This window comes from Acyrthosiphon pisum, chromosome X (genome assembly GCF_005508785.2).
Source record: "Acyrthosiphon pisum isolate AL4f chromosome X, pea_aphid_22Mar2018_4r6ur, whole genome shotgun sequence".
Classification (NCBI taxonomy): domain Eukaryota; kingdom Metazoa; phylum Arthropoda; class Insecta; order Hemiptera; family Aphididae; genus Acyrthosiphon; species Acyrthosiphon pisum.
In genome coordinates, this window is record NC_042493.1 from 123,922,728 (window position 1) to 123,938,073 (window position 15,346).

General features: G+C 27.3%; 1 protein-coding gene and 1 long non-coding RNA gene across 2 annotated transcripts; both read right to left on the bottom strand.

Annotated features, from left to right (window-relative positions):
* Positions 1-3,270: 3,270 nt before the first annotated feature.
* Positions 3,271-11,139, bottom strand: LOC103308211 (kelch-like protein 2). The gene is made up of 9 exons (XM_029492775.1): positions 11,032-11,139; positions 10,481-10,967; positions 10,307-10,403; positions 9,593-9,749; positions 9,415-9,524; positions 9,076-9,354; positions 4,941-5,087; positions 4,616-4,874; positions 3,271-4,541 (listed from the first exon to the last, which is right to left on the bottom strand). Exons 4-9 carry the CDS (start codon positions 9,678-9,680, stop codon positions 4,363-4,365), a joined length of 1,062 nt encoding a protein of 353 aa, XP_029348635.1. The 5' UTR covers positions 9,681-9,749; positions 10,307-10,403; positions 10,481-10,967; positions 11,032-11,139; the 3' UTR covers positions 3,271-4,362.
* Positions 11,140-12,059: 920 nt separating this feature from the next.
* LOC115033388 lies at positions 12,060-13,569 on the bottom strand. The gene is made up of 3 exons (XR_003838718.1): positions 13,323-13,569; positions 12,254-13,250; positions 12,060-12,143 (listed from the first exon to the last, which is right to left on the bottom strand). It is a non-coding gene; the product is annotated as an uncharacterized LOC115033388 (long non-coding RNA).
* Positions 13,570-15,346: the final 1,777 nt, after the last annotated feature.

Consider the following 15,346-nt stretch of genomic DNA (forward strand, 5'->3'; position numbering starts at 1 on the left):
CCCCCCCCCCCCCCCCGATCATTTAGATAATACCTAATTTGTATACCATTTTATTGCATTTATTTGCATTTTATATAGCAGTCTTGGAGGGCGATAAGGAGGACTGATAACTGATAAGGTGCCACAAAATTGTAACAATTTTTTACCATGTGATATAAAAACAGACCTTATGGTAAGTGTATTATTTTTTGGCTGGCCCCCTCCCCACAAGAAAAATTTCTGCGGGCGGCCTGTGCGTAATATAAATCAACGACTAAATATGTACCTGTATCCGGTTACACTACACAAGACATACCTAGGGGAGACTGGCTTAATATATGACATATTAGGGTAATATGACACATTGATGTTTTGATTAGAATTATTGATTTTTACGAACCGAATCCGCATTATATACGTGACAAATAACCTCCTACATACAATTGTTTACAGTGACCACAGGTTTTGACCTTATCAGAGAATTTGATAGCAAAAATGTGTTTTTTGTCTTATCAACTTTTTTTAAAATCATTTTTAAAAATTAATTTTAAAATATAAAACTTTATGTTCCTTCAATTTTTTTATTCGAAGTTGAACATAAAAAGGCTAGCTATACTAAAATTATTTTATCAATAAGCTTATTATAATACTTTGGCCATAAAAACTTTGAAAAAAACTCGTATGATATCCGGCAAAATTACATAGCAGTGTTTATTATTATATTAATTATATTAAAATATATTTCTTAAGTGTTGCTATTTATAATAAAAAAATTGATTAAACTATAAAAATTGAAAAAAATATTTTAATTTATTTCTATTGCCCAGTATACAGTGGTTGCTTATACAAATATAGTGTATGTCATTTAAAAAAAGTGAATTAAAATTATTTGTTTGTATTAAATATACAATTAGACTTCAGAAATATGTGTATAATATAAATACAAATATGCTGCTCAAGTTTCATGTGTTAACTAACATTATTTCTTAATTTTTTTTTAAAATTAAAAAGTGGTATGTCATATTAAGCCAGTCTCCCCTATATTATGCTGTAGTATTATAAACATTTACAGTCAGCGTCTGCTGAACTACAGTGTGAATATATTACTTATACACTAGATTATATAGGGCGTTATGTTTACATAATTCCAACAGTAGTAGACCGCTTGACTGCAAATTCGGTCAGATAAACACGACATGTCCATCGAGTTGGTACCGGCACAATATACTTGGACTATAGTTTGAATAGGTAACGAAAAATTCCTAGGAATTTGTTAGATTTTGTTAGATCGTTTACAGAATTTGCTACTATAGGAGAATTATTTGGCCGGGGGTGGGGGGGAAATACATGTAAACTGGGTTCATGTAAACTCCGTCGGTGAAGAAAATCAAGTAACAGTATACAATTAATTTAATATACCTATCATAATTTAAAAAAAAAAAAATTCATAATTTTTATAATAATAATCATCCTTATTAAATAATACTAATGTATGCATATATACCAATATAAATAATATTTCTGTTGATGAATTAGGAGATTCATTGTCTTCAACATCATAATATAACAATTCTAGTTCCTCCTTCACTCTTCGGCGCTTAGTTTTATTACTTGTCAAAATTTTAAAATTTACTATACATCTATCTGGATATATTTAATTATTTAAAACATAACTACAAAATATCAATTATCTCACATTAATATACTTATCAATTATAGCTGTTGTATTATACACATTTTTAGTATAATATGTACCGGGAATACTTTAAATTATTTAACCTATTTTGAATTACATTTAGATACAATGAACAATTTTAAGTCTCATAACAGTTAAACAGTATGTAATATTATTTGTCCATGCCTAAATATGATTATAATTTAATATTTAAATATATATTTAAAATCCAATATTGTTTTCATTATATTTTGTAGAATATGACACATTTTTGATGATTATACTAATACTATTCATCACAATTTTAAAAACTCAATTTCAAAAAGTTTCAATTAATATACAAAGGTAAATTTGCAATAGTCACCAGGTAAGTTAATATTTAAACATATTTAGCTCATTTATCATTCGATAATTTTTTAAGATTTTATAATTTGAATCAGGTAACTTAAATTAATGTAGGTAGTAGGCAGTGGCGAATGCTAACTCCGATGTATGGACATGCTCATTTATCATAATGTATCATAGTTCTATTCAATTTATAAATAAGACTTTAATTTAACTACTTTAATTTTAATTATATTATAAAATTCATTGACAAAGCGCAACCAACTGCACATGCCTTGGGTGGTTAGTACCACGGCTAAAGGTCTCGGACTAACCGGTATTTCATAAGCGTCCTATAGCTTGCGTACACAGTTATCGCATGCTGTCAGTAAATGTTACGATAAAGATAAATACAGAAAAGTATAACAAAAATAGATGACATTGTTAAGCATGCAACACATGTTGAGCATGCTTGGAGAATTTACCACTGGTAGTAGGTACTAAGTACCTAATTCTAATTATCTTAAATAGTTTTAAATAAATAATAAAACCAGGTTTTACGTTATGGAGTAATAATCTTATCTTAGACAAATTAGGTATATGTTTTTTAAATTCTATATTTATAAGATATATAATATATACATTGTTTAATCAATAATTTATATGACATCAAAAGGATTTAATTGATTCAAACTATATGTAATCCAATATAATATAGAAACATCTCATAGTAGGTATGTAACCATCGCATATACTCTTCCAAATTAAACTCCTTTGATAAAAAATTGTAAAAATAATAATAAAATAGCAATATAATAAAATTATAGTCTGTAACAGAGAGTAACATATTTATATTTGGATAGTGAAAATAAAATACCTACCTTTTCAAAAATTTGTTAAAGTACAATACATTTTTCTTGATTTTAATAATGACTATATAAAATTGTTTCTAATTATATTATATGTAGATTCATACTTATTTCCAACTTAAAAAGTTATATTTGACATGCAATAACAAATATTGTAAATTATTGATTATTAATTATTATTTACGATAAGCAGGAAACTTGAGGAAAAACTGAGCTATCTCACTTCAGAAGCGATTTTGAGTACCAGCTCAATTGTAATTACAGATACATTTGGAATAAATTAATAACAATAAAATTATTTTAATAAACATTTTTTCTATTCATAATACATTTGTATCAACATTTTAATTATAATAAATTAGGTATAACCAAAAAACAAATATTCAATTTTTAAATCCATTATACATTAGTAGGTAGTTATTATACATCAAATTAATAAATAGTTTTCATGAACAAAACAAATTGACAAATTTTTTACAAAAACTGGATATTACAATCTACATTTAATAAGCTATGCTATTTTTACAATTGTATATTGCTTAATGTAAACACAATTATGTTTTTGGATTTATATTATTCAAATAGGTGCATTGTAGGTACACAAACATATATAGTAAATAAAATACAATATATTATATTATACTGACCACCAATGCTTAATGATTTATGCTGCCTATAGTATTATATGTACTGCATTTCATAATTGATATTTTTTTATAATTAACATTGAAGTCCATATTATGCTTGATTATGTGAATTCATTTTTCAAATAAATCATACATTAAAAAAAAAACCTATTTAAAGACAATATACTTTCCTATATTAGTTTACAATCTTTGAATTGATTTTAGTGGATTAAATAAACCATCCTGTATGCCAAATTGAATGGATAATCATAATCCACTTACAGGTGGAATGTACTATTTATAAATAATAAGTGTGATAATTTAGTGGTTAAACATACTTTATCCATATAGATATAAAAATGTATAGGTGTCAAACAGGACTGGCTTGGCATTAATATCAATAAAATTATTTTAAGCACTTCCACTATGGTACCTATTCGACAGCTGATATTATAATTATCGATAAATTATTGTGGTATTTAGTTTCGTTCTTTATTTTTGTTGTGGCGGAGCTATAACAAACCAGTACCAAAATATGTTAGGTATCTATTTTTTATCATCATTTACGAATATAAGTTATCGATTTTTTAAATTATGATTCATACATTTTTAGTTAGGTATGTATATAATAATTATCTATTTAATCTGTATATTTATCGTATTTTTTATTTAAACAACTTTGGCAAGCAGAGTTTACAATGGACATTTTTGATTTTGGATAATTTTATCGCAGACATTTTTACCTATAGATTTACACAAATGATAAATACCTACAGTTCAACCTCCAACTTAAAAATGCATAGAACAACAAAAAACATATTATCATAAGCTATATACATAATAAAATTGTATTATAAATACCAATTTAGGTTAAAAATTGTTCGTTCGTTTAAAAATGTGGTGGCCTATCAATTACTACTGCACTACTAAAGACACTTTTACCCTTTATACAGGACTCCATTAGTTTCCATGTGTTGGTCTTGGGGTTGTAGATTTCTACAGAATCGTTATGTGTTTTAAATGGTCTTCCAGCCATAACATATATTAAACCATGCAATGTGACTACTTCTACATTATAAGGGGAATTTAAATTAAAAACTTTTTTAAAAATATTTTCTTCTAAAAAATGTTTAATAACTTACCAGGATTCATTCGTTCCATATGTAAATCAGCCATACGAGTCCAAAAGCCATCACTTGGTCTATAGGCCTCTACAGACTTACAATATCCTAATTCATTATATCCACCAATAGCATATATAATACCGTCTATAACTCCTATACTAACATCACAGCGACCTTTGGACATTTCTGCAACATGTTTCCATGTGCCAAGACTGGGATCATAACATTCGACAGATTTCAAATATATGATCTCTGATGAATAAACATAACCTCCTACCTATATAATTGAAATAAATGTAATGTATTGTAAATTGAATTAATAATGAATTAAATATCTATTTACCGCGTATAAGATATTATTGAGTACACAGACACCAGGATAACTTCTCTTACTGGACATACTAGCAACCCTTTGCCAATTTTGAACACTGATATCGAAAGCCATCACACCATTAACTATAGAATTAGAATCACTATCATGTCCGCCAACCTGGAATTTTAAAATAATAACCATGTTATATTAATAATATAAAATAATCAGTGGTTGGTTGGTGGATTAGAGGGGGGGGGGTTGGGGTGAACACCCAATTCTCTATTTTTTTTTTTACATTTTATAGGTACCTAATCTATATTGTAATCAAATTATTCCATGGATAATTTTTGTTTCCAATATTCATAATCTGGAATTTGGTAGATGTCATGATATGATTATAATTCAAGTATTCAAAAATTGAAAGTATTATCCAATCTTCCTCTCCATTAACTTTATTTCCATAGGCACAACTAGACCTATATTTTTGGGGGTGCACAAAATGTAAAGAATTCCCAGACCCCTGACCCTTAACACTGTATATACAAGGTGTAAGAGGAAGATGTGACAAAAAAAAAAAAAAATTATGGTATACTTAACGCATATGACAAAAATTGTGAAAAAAATATTACGTTCTAAATAAATTTACCCAAAAAAAATATTGATATTTTAAAATACTCTTAAAAATAAACTACTTGACTTATATCAATGTTTTTACCTTTAAAAATGTTTTTATAATCAATTTACAAATTTGATATTTTTAATTTTAGATTCTGAGTGAAACGATGAATGTATTGATTTTACAACGATGTGTGTTTTTTAAAATTTTTTTTATTATTTTTTATTTATTTTTTTGTAATTTTATTTTATTTTTATTTTTATTTTTGTGTCTGCCATCACCTTTTAGGACAGTAAAACTGCTTGGATTTACTTCAACAGTATCTTTTCTGATAGGAAAGTGAATCTAGTTGGTACTTTAGGGGGGTCAAAAGTTAAATTTTTCCAAAATAGCATTTTCTATACACGATAAAATTTTGAAAATAATTTGACTATTTTTAAGCTGTTTACGGACATTGTCAATTTTCAATTTTTTTAGTTTATTTTCTATAAATATGAATACAATTTTATTTATTGGGTAAAAAAGTGTAAAAATTTAACACAAGGCTCCTGATATATTGTTACAATAGCAGTTAAATAATATTAAAAATACATAGGCACAATTTTTTTTTATAAGCATTTAAAGATTGAATTTTGTCAAAATGTATCAAATATAAAATTAAATAATTATTTTGTAGTTAAAAATGTATAATAGTTCAACTTTTATATCTAAGGATTGAAAATTTAAAACAAGATTCCACGTAAGTAGTTAATTCTGTTACCAAAAAATCTAAAAAATACATGAGCACAGTATATGTTTATAGTCATTTTAATTTTAAATTTGGACGAAATTACTATTTTAGTTATTTTGTTGTGATTGAATATTATTTGTGGGTACTTGAAACTTCTAAAGTATACTATTTTATATCTATGATAGTACTACGATTTGTAGTTAATTTATAGCAGGTTATAAGTACCTAAGGGATATTGTGATATGATTGATTTGGAATTTATTATGGATCAATTTTTTTTTTAATGCCATAGATAAGTATATGACATACCATCTCCGCTCAGAATCGTTTTTCTTATACAGTGATATTATATCATTGAATTCAAATTTAATACTATCCATTATAAAGTGACCTACTTGTAACTTACTGTACAGCAGATCGACATCCACTTACCCACCTTTTTTTTTATTTTCAGTAGTAAAAAATAAAAATATTTTTTCATATTAAACGTGTAGTGCAAAAGACTATATATTATATTATTATCTTCTATATATATAAAAATGAATGTATGTCAGTGTGTCTGTGTGTCCATGTTACCATGGTTACCAAGGTTGCCATGGTTACTAAGGTTACCAAGATTTCATGGTTATTAAGGTTACCATGATCCATGGTTACTATGGTTACCAAGGTTGCCATGGTTACTAAGGTTACCAAGATTTCATGGTTATTAAGGTTACCATGATCCATGGTTACTATGGTTACCAAGGTTACCATGAGTGTTGTTTATAATTATAGGTCTTTAATGGGCAACGAATTGCACAGGATCAGATATAGTACGGGTGTGTCCATCTACCCATGGCAAACAATTATATAATATTTTGAAACTTATGGACCTTTTTGTTTTTAAATAGTTACCGTGGGTTTCAAAGCTATAATAATAATAATTATTGGTTGCCAATGGTTTAAAATGTTTGTTATTTATTATAGTGCCCAACGATTCATATTTATAACCGAATTCAATTGCAACTATTATAAGAATTTCTACTATTATTAGTTAATTTATTATGCCCAACAACAAACGATCGATAAATAGTCCCGCAGTTCTAGCACACAAGAAGCGGGAAACACGAGCCGCGGAAACAGACGAGCAAAGAGAAGCCAGGATGAGTACCGACCGAGAACGACGGTCCCGGGCCCGAGGACAAACCGAGAATCCGGGACAGACGAGCAAAGAGAAACCAGAGTGAGGACAAACCGTGAATGTCAGTCACGGGTCCGCTCATCTGAGACAGCCGAGCACCGAGAAGCAAGATTGGGGACCATGCGAGTAATGGGTGCTCGATCCAGACGAACCACCGAATTGAACCTTTGTGCACTACACTATGATGCCGATATTAATTACAGCACACACCCAAGCGTGGCCATCGGAATAATGGATCCCTTTCGGAATAATAATCCCTTTTTGATTATGTTAATTAACGTTTAGAGATTAATATAATCTGTAAAATACATATGGAGTAGGTATTTTTAATGGGCGACGAGGTGCACGGGATCAGCTAGTATCATATAAAAATTAATCCAAAAAATTGATTAAAAGAAAAGTTATTTCATCTGTAAATCTTCCTGTCATGGTTTATGTACTAGATTTTAATATGAGTGAAACAGTAACAGATTGAGAAATACAATTATCACAACTATTTTAACATGATTTTTCTCTACAGTAAATTATAGTTTTTTAAATACTGCTAATTCAGACTTTAGGATAACGTGGTCCATCTCTCCTTTTTTAATTGCCCAAACCAATAATGCCATTATAATTATTTTTATTCAGTTATTTCAGTTTTTATTAAGGATTTTTTAACTCTGGCTGATTTAAACTAGATGTAGAATAGAATAAAGCTGGAAAATCTAGATTGTCAATTTCTTGTATTTTCTTTTTTCTTTTTAAATAATATAGGTTCTATAAATCTTATTATTTGTTTAATATTATTAGTTATTGAATAAACATTGAAATATTTAATTTTTATAAAAAAACACCATAACAGTTTTTTGAACAACACAATTTCACTGAAATTTCACTGAATTATGGTTGGCTATTGCCTATTAGTAGTCATAGCCAGAAATGTTGGAACATAATAGTGAAGTATCCTCTTATTATATTCCTCAATATACAGTATGGTGCAGCCTTTACATTTTTGTGTTTATAGACAATTTTTGCTTCAAAATAATCAAAATACAATAGATTATATCTTTTATATTTAGGGGGTGCGCATTTTAAACTCCCCCTAGTAGCACCAATAGTTATTTCATAAATTTAGTTTGGAAAAGTGCTAATATTATAAACTACCACAAAAGAACTATAATATACAAAACTATTAAGTGCCTACTACATACATGTGATAGGTATTCATAATAATGGCTTCAAGGTAATAAAAAAACAGGAAATGAAAAACAAACCAAACAATTATTAGATTTTCAGCAGAGCGATCAATGTATTGATTTTACAATTATGTGTGATTTTTTTTTTTTTTGTTATTTATATTTATTTGTGTTTGTCATCACTTTTTAGTACAGTACAATTACTTAAATTGTCTTCAACAGCATCTTTTCAATAGGAAATTTAATATTGTTGGTACTTTGGGAGGTAGGGAGTGAAATCCACCACAGTGACACACTTGTAACCTACTGTGCATCAGTGTGACATCCACTAACCCACTTTTTTTAAAATTTAATGATAAGATTTTTACTATTGTCACCAATCTGTGTGAAAAAGTATTACACCCACAAATTAATATCTTTAACAATACATCATGGAAAATAATCAGTTTGGTATAACTTACGATATATACACAGTGATTTATTAAGCCAACTCCAAAATTACGTCGATTAATTTTCATGCGAGGTATTGGTATCCAACAAGGTTCTGGTGAATATAAATCAATAATTTCACTTGTTCTGCCATAAGGTTGTACTATGACAACAAATTGATCTTTTATTAACAAGGCACTACCAGTTCCATGGTTTTCACTGATTTTTGACGTGATGTTCCAATGGTTGGTAGATGGGTCATACCAGTTTATATAAGTATTTTTTTCATCCCAACGTAGCATAAGAATAATCTAAAATAAATAAATGTATGATATAATTATAAAGATAAATTAATCAATACACAAACATACTTTGTCTAAGTTGCCAGACCTACGTGTACAACAAATTTTATGTGGTAGGATGATTTTTTGGATAGTCTTGTTAAGATTGAAACGTAAAGCATAATTTACATAATTTTTACCTAAAAATATTATAATTTTAAAATAATACTAAATTTAAAATAAAATTGTTATTTATGGAAAAACATACATTCAGGACTTATTTCAAAAAGAGGATGTCCAACTACATTATTTAAAAGATATTCTGTCTGTATTAATGGCAATCTTACATGGGCCATTGCATTTTTGAAATATTGTTTTCTAGTATCCAAATCATGTTGTACCCAATTTATAACACTTTGAAATACCTGTAACACATAAATACAATTTAATTAATACATATCAAAATGTAGTAATATATGATCAATGCTTCAATTTTTTTTTTTTTTTGCTCAATACTATTAAATTTGCATAGCTGAACCTAATAACTAATACTTATAAGTTATCGGTTTATCATAGGGTGTCTTGTAGGGATTTTGACTTCTTTTTTTTATTGCATGCTATGTTGTATATCCTATATGTTTAAGTATTAAAATTATTGGTAGTTGAATCATATTAAGTCTTATTATTTGTAATTTAATAGTTAAGGTCTAAATACCATAATTTATTGAAAGAAACATATACATAAAAATATATAACCCCTTTAGACATTTGATATATTATGCGTATTATAATATGATTATTTGGGTTTATCAACTACCCATACATGGAACAACCACCAATGTAATAATTGAAATTGTGTAAAACGTAATTCATATTTAAGCAGTCATAATATAAATTATATAATACTTATACTCATAGTAAAGTAAACCATATTCAGCTCAAAATAATAAAATATAAAAATGTGTAGTTTTAATTTGCTTACATTTTGTTCCAATGGAGCATTAAGGTCATTACTGGAAATTATTTCAATTAATTCTTCATGGGATAAACGGAAAAAATCATCATATTTAACCACTTCTCTGAAAATAATAATTAATATGTAAGTAGGTATACAATTTAGTAATTGAACAAGACAATTATTTTATGTAAATCATACGGAAACTGTGTTTTAATATATGCCTTAGAACATGCTTTCAATTCACTAAAGTTGTATAGGTCAGCAAATCGTTTCGTTTCAATACAATTGGACGGATTCAATTGCGTTACCAAAAATTCACTACATATATCTTTTATATAGTCTATTGACAAGAAATTTGCAGTTACTAACAAAACCTTGAGAAATCAACAACAATAAATTTAAATTAATTTTATAAAAATATATAAGAAATCAAATATAATATATAATGTATCATACCAATGCATTTTCTTCATTGACAATTATTTTTCCGGTGTAAAAATAATTTATTATGAGTTCCAAAGAGGTATAATCTACAGATCTCATATAAATGTGTTCTTTATTCTTTTCGCTAAAGTTAGTGAACATAGCCATGAAATATGGACTGGCTGATGCTAAAACTACTTTGTGTCCATAAACAATTCTACCGTCATCTGTTTCCATCTTTAGATCACATAACAATTCATCTCTAAAAACAAACATATTTTGTTTAATTTTAATTTTGCTAGCCACTAAATTAAGCCACTACGTACTTTCGTAGAGATTGCAGGACTCTAAGTATTTCTAACGCGAGTGAGCTATTTTGAAATGCGATTGATTCGCATTTATTACCTTCACATGGTAAATGTTGCATTGATTTTTCATCCATATCTGTAATTCAAATATAGTCTTTTAAATTGTTATCTATATTTATTGAGTATTACCAAGTTTAAGTTAGTAAGATGTAAGACAACTATTAAAATAGAAGATAAATACCAGTAATATATTTCCAATGAATGCTAGGTACATTCTTAAGAGACTAAGAAGTTACAATAAATATAAATAATGGTTTAACCAAATCAATTATTAGAATAGTATTAATTACCTACTCATACGAGTATATTATTAGAATATTACGAATAGAATACATTTGAACGAACGGTTTTTATATTTAAAATTTTTAATTTTAAAATAGTATTTAGGTCATTAATTATATATTAGTATCATTTGAGTATTTTTTATTTACATTTTGCCATTACAATATAATAAATTATACAAAACTTTTTCAAAACTAACAAATATACTTAATAATTTAATTAAGATCTTACAGTTTTAAATAAATTTATGTGTTCAAATATAACCAGTAAGTACTTATATTTTATTTTAATAGGAACTGTTATTAATAACAAAACCAAACTATATACATTACAATTTGAATTTAACCTATTTAGTTCACTGAATCATTATAACTAAATTAATTATTAGAATACTATTAATTACATACCCATATAATATTAAATATTTTTGGATGCAGTTGTAATTCTCTGAATAAACAAAAATATAATAATACCTAATTATTAGGCTGAGAAAATAGTTATATATATCTTTTTTTATTATGCAGTTTTCCTTAATTTAATATAATATTCTGTGAAAATGCAATATTATAACCATAGTTATAAATTATAATTTTTCACTTATAATATTTGACATTTTCAATGATTGTTATTTTTTTTTCTATACAATTTTAATAATTGTGTTATTCAAATTTTCTTGGATTCAGTATAGTTGATTTAAATGATTACCTTACCTATAGTTTATTGCTGTTTAATTCAACACAACTCGGTGACAAAAATGGTATTAGATGTGTACTTGATTAGAGATTATTCTGAAACAAATGCACAATTAACTGATGTAGGTAGCTATAAATTTAAGTATTAAGAACTATTATTTGTTCAATACAATGTTTTTCATTACACGTTCAAAATTATAAATTACCTTTACGAGTTTGTGACCTTGACATTTGTAACTGAATGTTGATAAAAGACAATGCAGGCTATAACGACTATTATTGCATAGGTATACTTGAAAGTGCCGATTGGGTGGATACACAAGTCACAAAATATCAAACTTTACATACCACGCACTTTGATTTTGAAGAGTACCGAATAATAAAATATATTACGGAGACTTCAACTACATCACCAAACTCATACGGCCGCACATTCAGGAACACGTCATCCAAAGTGTCGCAGTGTGCTAGACAGTGTCGCAGTGTGCTAGACAGTGTCGCAATGTGCTAGACAGTGTCACACTGTTAAACGTTAACAGTCTGTCCCGATCGTTGCCAACTTCAACCCTCGTTAATTATTAAAAACGAATTATATTGTGATTTTTACATTTTTTAGAAAATATAATATAATGCATTACTTTGAACCATGACCCAAAGTAAATTTGATATTCATATTTTGCATATCATTATTAGGTGTAGATCTTATAAACGGTTTATATTATTATTGTGTTATCTTGACGGTCTGCTGAATCATTTTTCACTCGGACTCTTCGTATGAAATAGGTATGCCGTATGCCAACTCGTGATGCGCATGTCTGTGACGTAAGCATTTCTTAAACTGGTCGAGTCAACTGGTGTGGTGTGTAGACTTCGGCGGCGGCGGACCATTGAGACATTTTTACCTCACAGAACAAAGCTGGGTGGAGGACGGATGCGCGATTTGTTTCAAAACCTGAATGTCGCTGACATACCTACCTATTTAATTTTTTAATGGATCGGACCGGTCTCACGCTTTCTCCACCAGCCGGGCGATCACTTTGATGGACCAGCAAACTCACCCCCGTTTACCGTCCGCCATTGTTTGTATGTACGTACAATTTTTCCCCCCCCGGTTAAACACGCGACATACGATGCGTAAAACTTATCTTTTTCATTCGCCGTTTTCTCGACATGGTTCTGTACATAGTTTGTCTCACGTAGTCCCTAGACATTACTTGTTTCAATAAAATATTGTACAGTTTATTTTAAATTGTCGAGTATTTAATTATTACTTACCACAAGCAGGAACCGTGAGTAAAAGCTGAACAATCTCCAGCTCCAGTGGTGGATTCGGGGGTGTGCTATAGTTAGGCACCGCCTCAGTTGTAATTTTAGAAATTTAATAATGTTTCTTTTGTATTGGCACTGTGAAACTGATTTGAATTTTATTCGTACCTACATTTTAATTAATAATATTATTAGACATCGGATGCTTTAGATAAACAATATTTTTATGATTTATATGTAGTATACAGTCACGCTAGGTGGGGTCGCTTTTTTAGATTCGCGGTTATGACGGGTTACCTTATACAATGATAATATTACCTAAATCAATTAATTCAAATTGAACGCCATCCGTTACAGTGATCCATTTAAAACATGTTAAGTATCCAGAAAAAATATGTTTAAATTACAACAAAATACAAAAATCGTTATTCTTCGTTTAAATGTCTGAAATATTTGAAATTTAATATATAATATTATATAAAAAAAAAAACTGTGCTTCTAGGTGTATTTAGTGTTTGAAAATTTCATGAAATTTAAAAAAATGAAATATTTCATGAAATATTTCAAAATGTGTGAAATATTTCAATTATCATTATTTTTGTAGTTTTGTCTTGTAAAACATTAAATAAATAATCTAAATAAATTAAATACCTCATTAGTCATTGACACACATTTTTTTCTTAGTTTTAATGTATAATAGGTAATATAATATTGTATTTTTTTGCTGTACCTACCTATTATTTGATGTAAAAATGTAAAATAAATAAGGAATAGATGTACATATGTTAAAAATCAGATCAGAGTTTTCTTAATCGAGAATCCTTATAACATGTATTTGTATAATTGTATATAAAAAAAACATAATAAAAATAAAAATATAAAAATGGAATATAAATATAAAAAAAAACGCTTGGGTATAACGTTTATCATACATGTTATGTTATGAAGATCATTGTTTCTTATTAATGTTAACATATATTATAATTATATAAAACAAAAAACGTAATAAATATTAAAAATAAACAGTAAAAGGAAACCAGTACTTAGGTATATATTATAAAGATCATAGTTTTCTTGCTAACGATTCACATGAAATAATATAAATTATAATTATAATTTATATATGATAAAAATATAAAACAAAATAATATTTAAAAAATAAAAATGAAATAATTAATAAAAATCCAATATTTCACAAAACATTGAAATATTTCATGAAATATTTCTCATACTTCGAACACTAGGTATATTATTTAAGATTTTTTTGGTTACTGTATGAAATACTTATGATAGATCATCCTTTACTCTGTTTATCCTCAGGTAAAACAATATATTAAATACAAAAAAAGTTTGCATAATTTTCGTTTGGTGAATTCTGTTTTGGTTGAACTAAAAATGCTTATAAAAAAAAAAATGACTATTTAAATCGTTAATATTTTTTAACTGCTTTTGTCATAACTTATGAGGAATATTGCAGTTTTATAAGTTTTTGCCCCAGAAAAAAGTTTTTTGTTGTCAATAACTTTAATAAAGTTAATAAAAATATTTTAAAAACCTTATTAATTATGGAAAATTATAAAATAATCGTTTAGTGAAAATGCCAAGTACCTGTTAGGTTGACGTAATATCAAGACATGTTTTGTTTTTGCATTACGACGAAATAAGATTATCGTTCAATGAGAAATTGTTAATTAACAAAAGGATATCCAATGTCGTTAACATTTCAAACGCTCATTCTAATTTTATTTAAGTTTTAACGAACTTAGTTTTTTGTTAATGATAAGAAAACTCAATGTCGAATCTTGTATTATATTTTAAATTATTAGATTTAATTGAATTTCCAACTCAAAATAATTTACTTATTTTCAAGATTTTCACGAATTGTGTAAAAATTCCAACTTCATACGCTGATAATAAATAATATTGGATTTCAAAGATTAACTATTTTTTTAATCTCCACCAAAAAAAAACTTCTGAACATTTTACATTACATTTTAAAGACTTTTGACATGACAAAAAAATGTTTAGTAATT

Excerpts from the sequence above, each read along its gene's own strand:
- LOC103308211 (XM_029492775.1), bottom strand. The coding sequence starts at position 9,680 with ATGGCCCATGTAAGATTGCCATTAATACAGACAGAATATCTTTTAAAT. Across the intron at positions 9,355-9,414 it reads GGTCTGGCAACTTAGACAAA|ATTATTCTTATGCTACGTTG; the intron begins GTATGTTTGTGT and ends TATTTATTTTAG. Across the intron at positions 5,088-9,075 it reads TAAATCACTGTGTATATATC|GTTGGCGGACATGATAGTGA; the intron begins GTAAGTTATACC and ends TTAAAATTCCAG.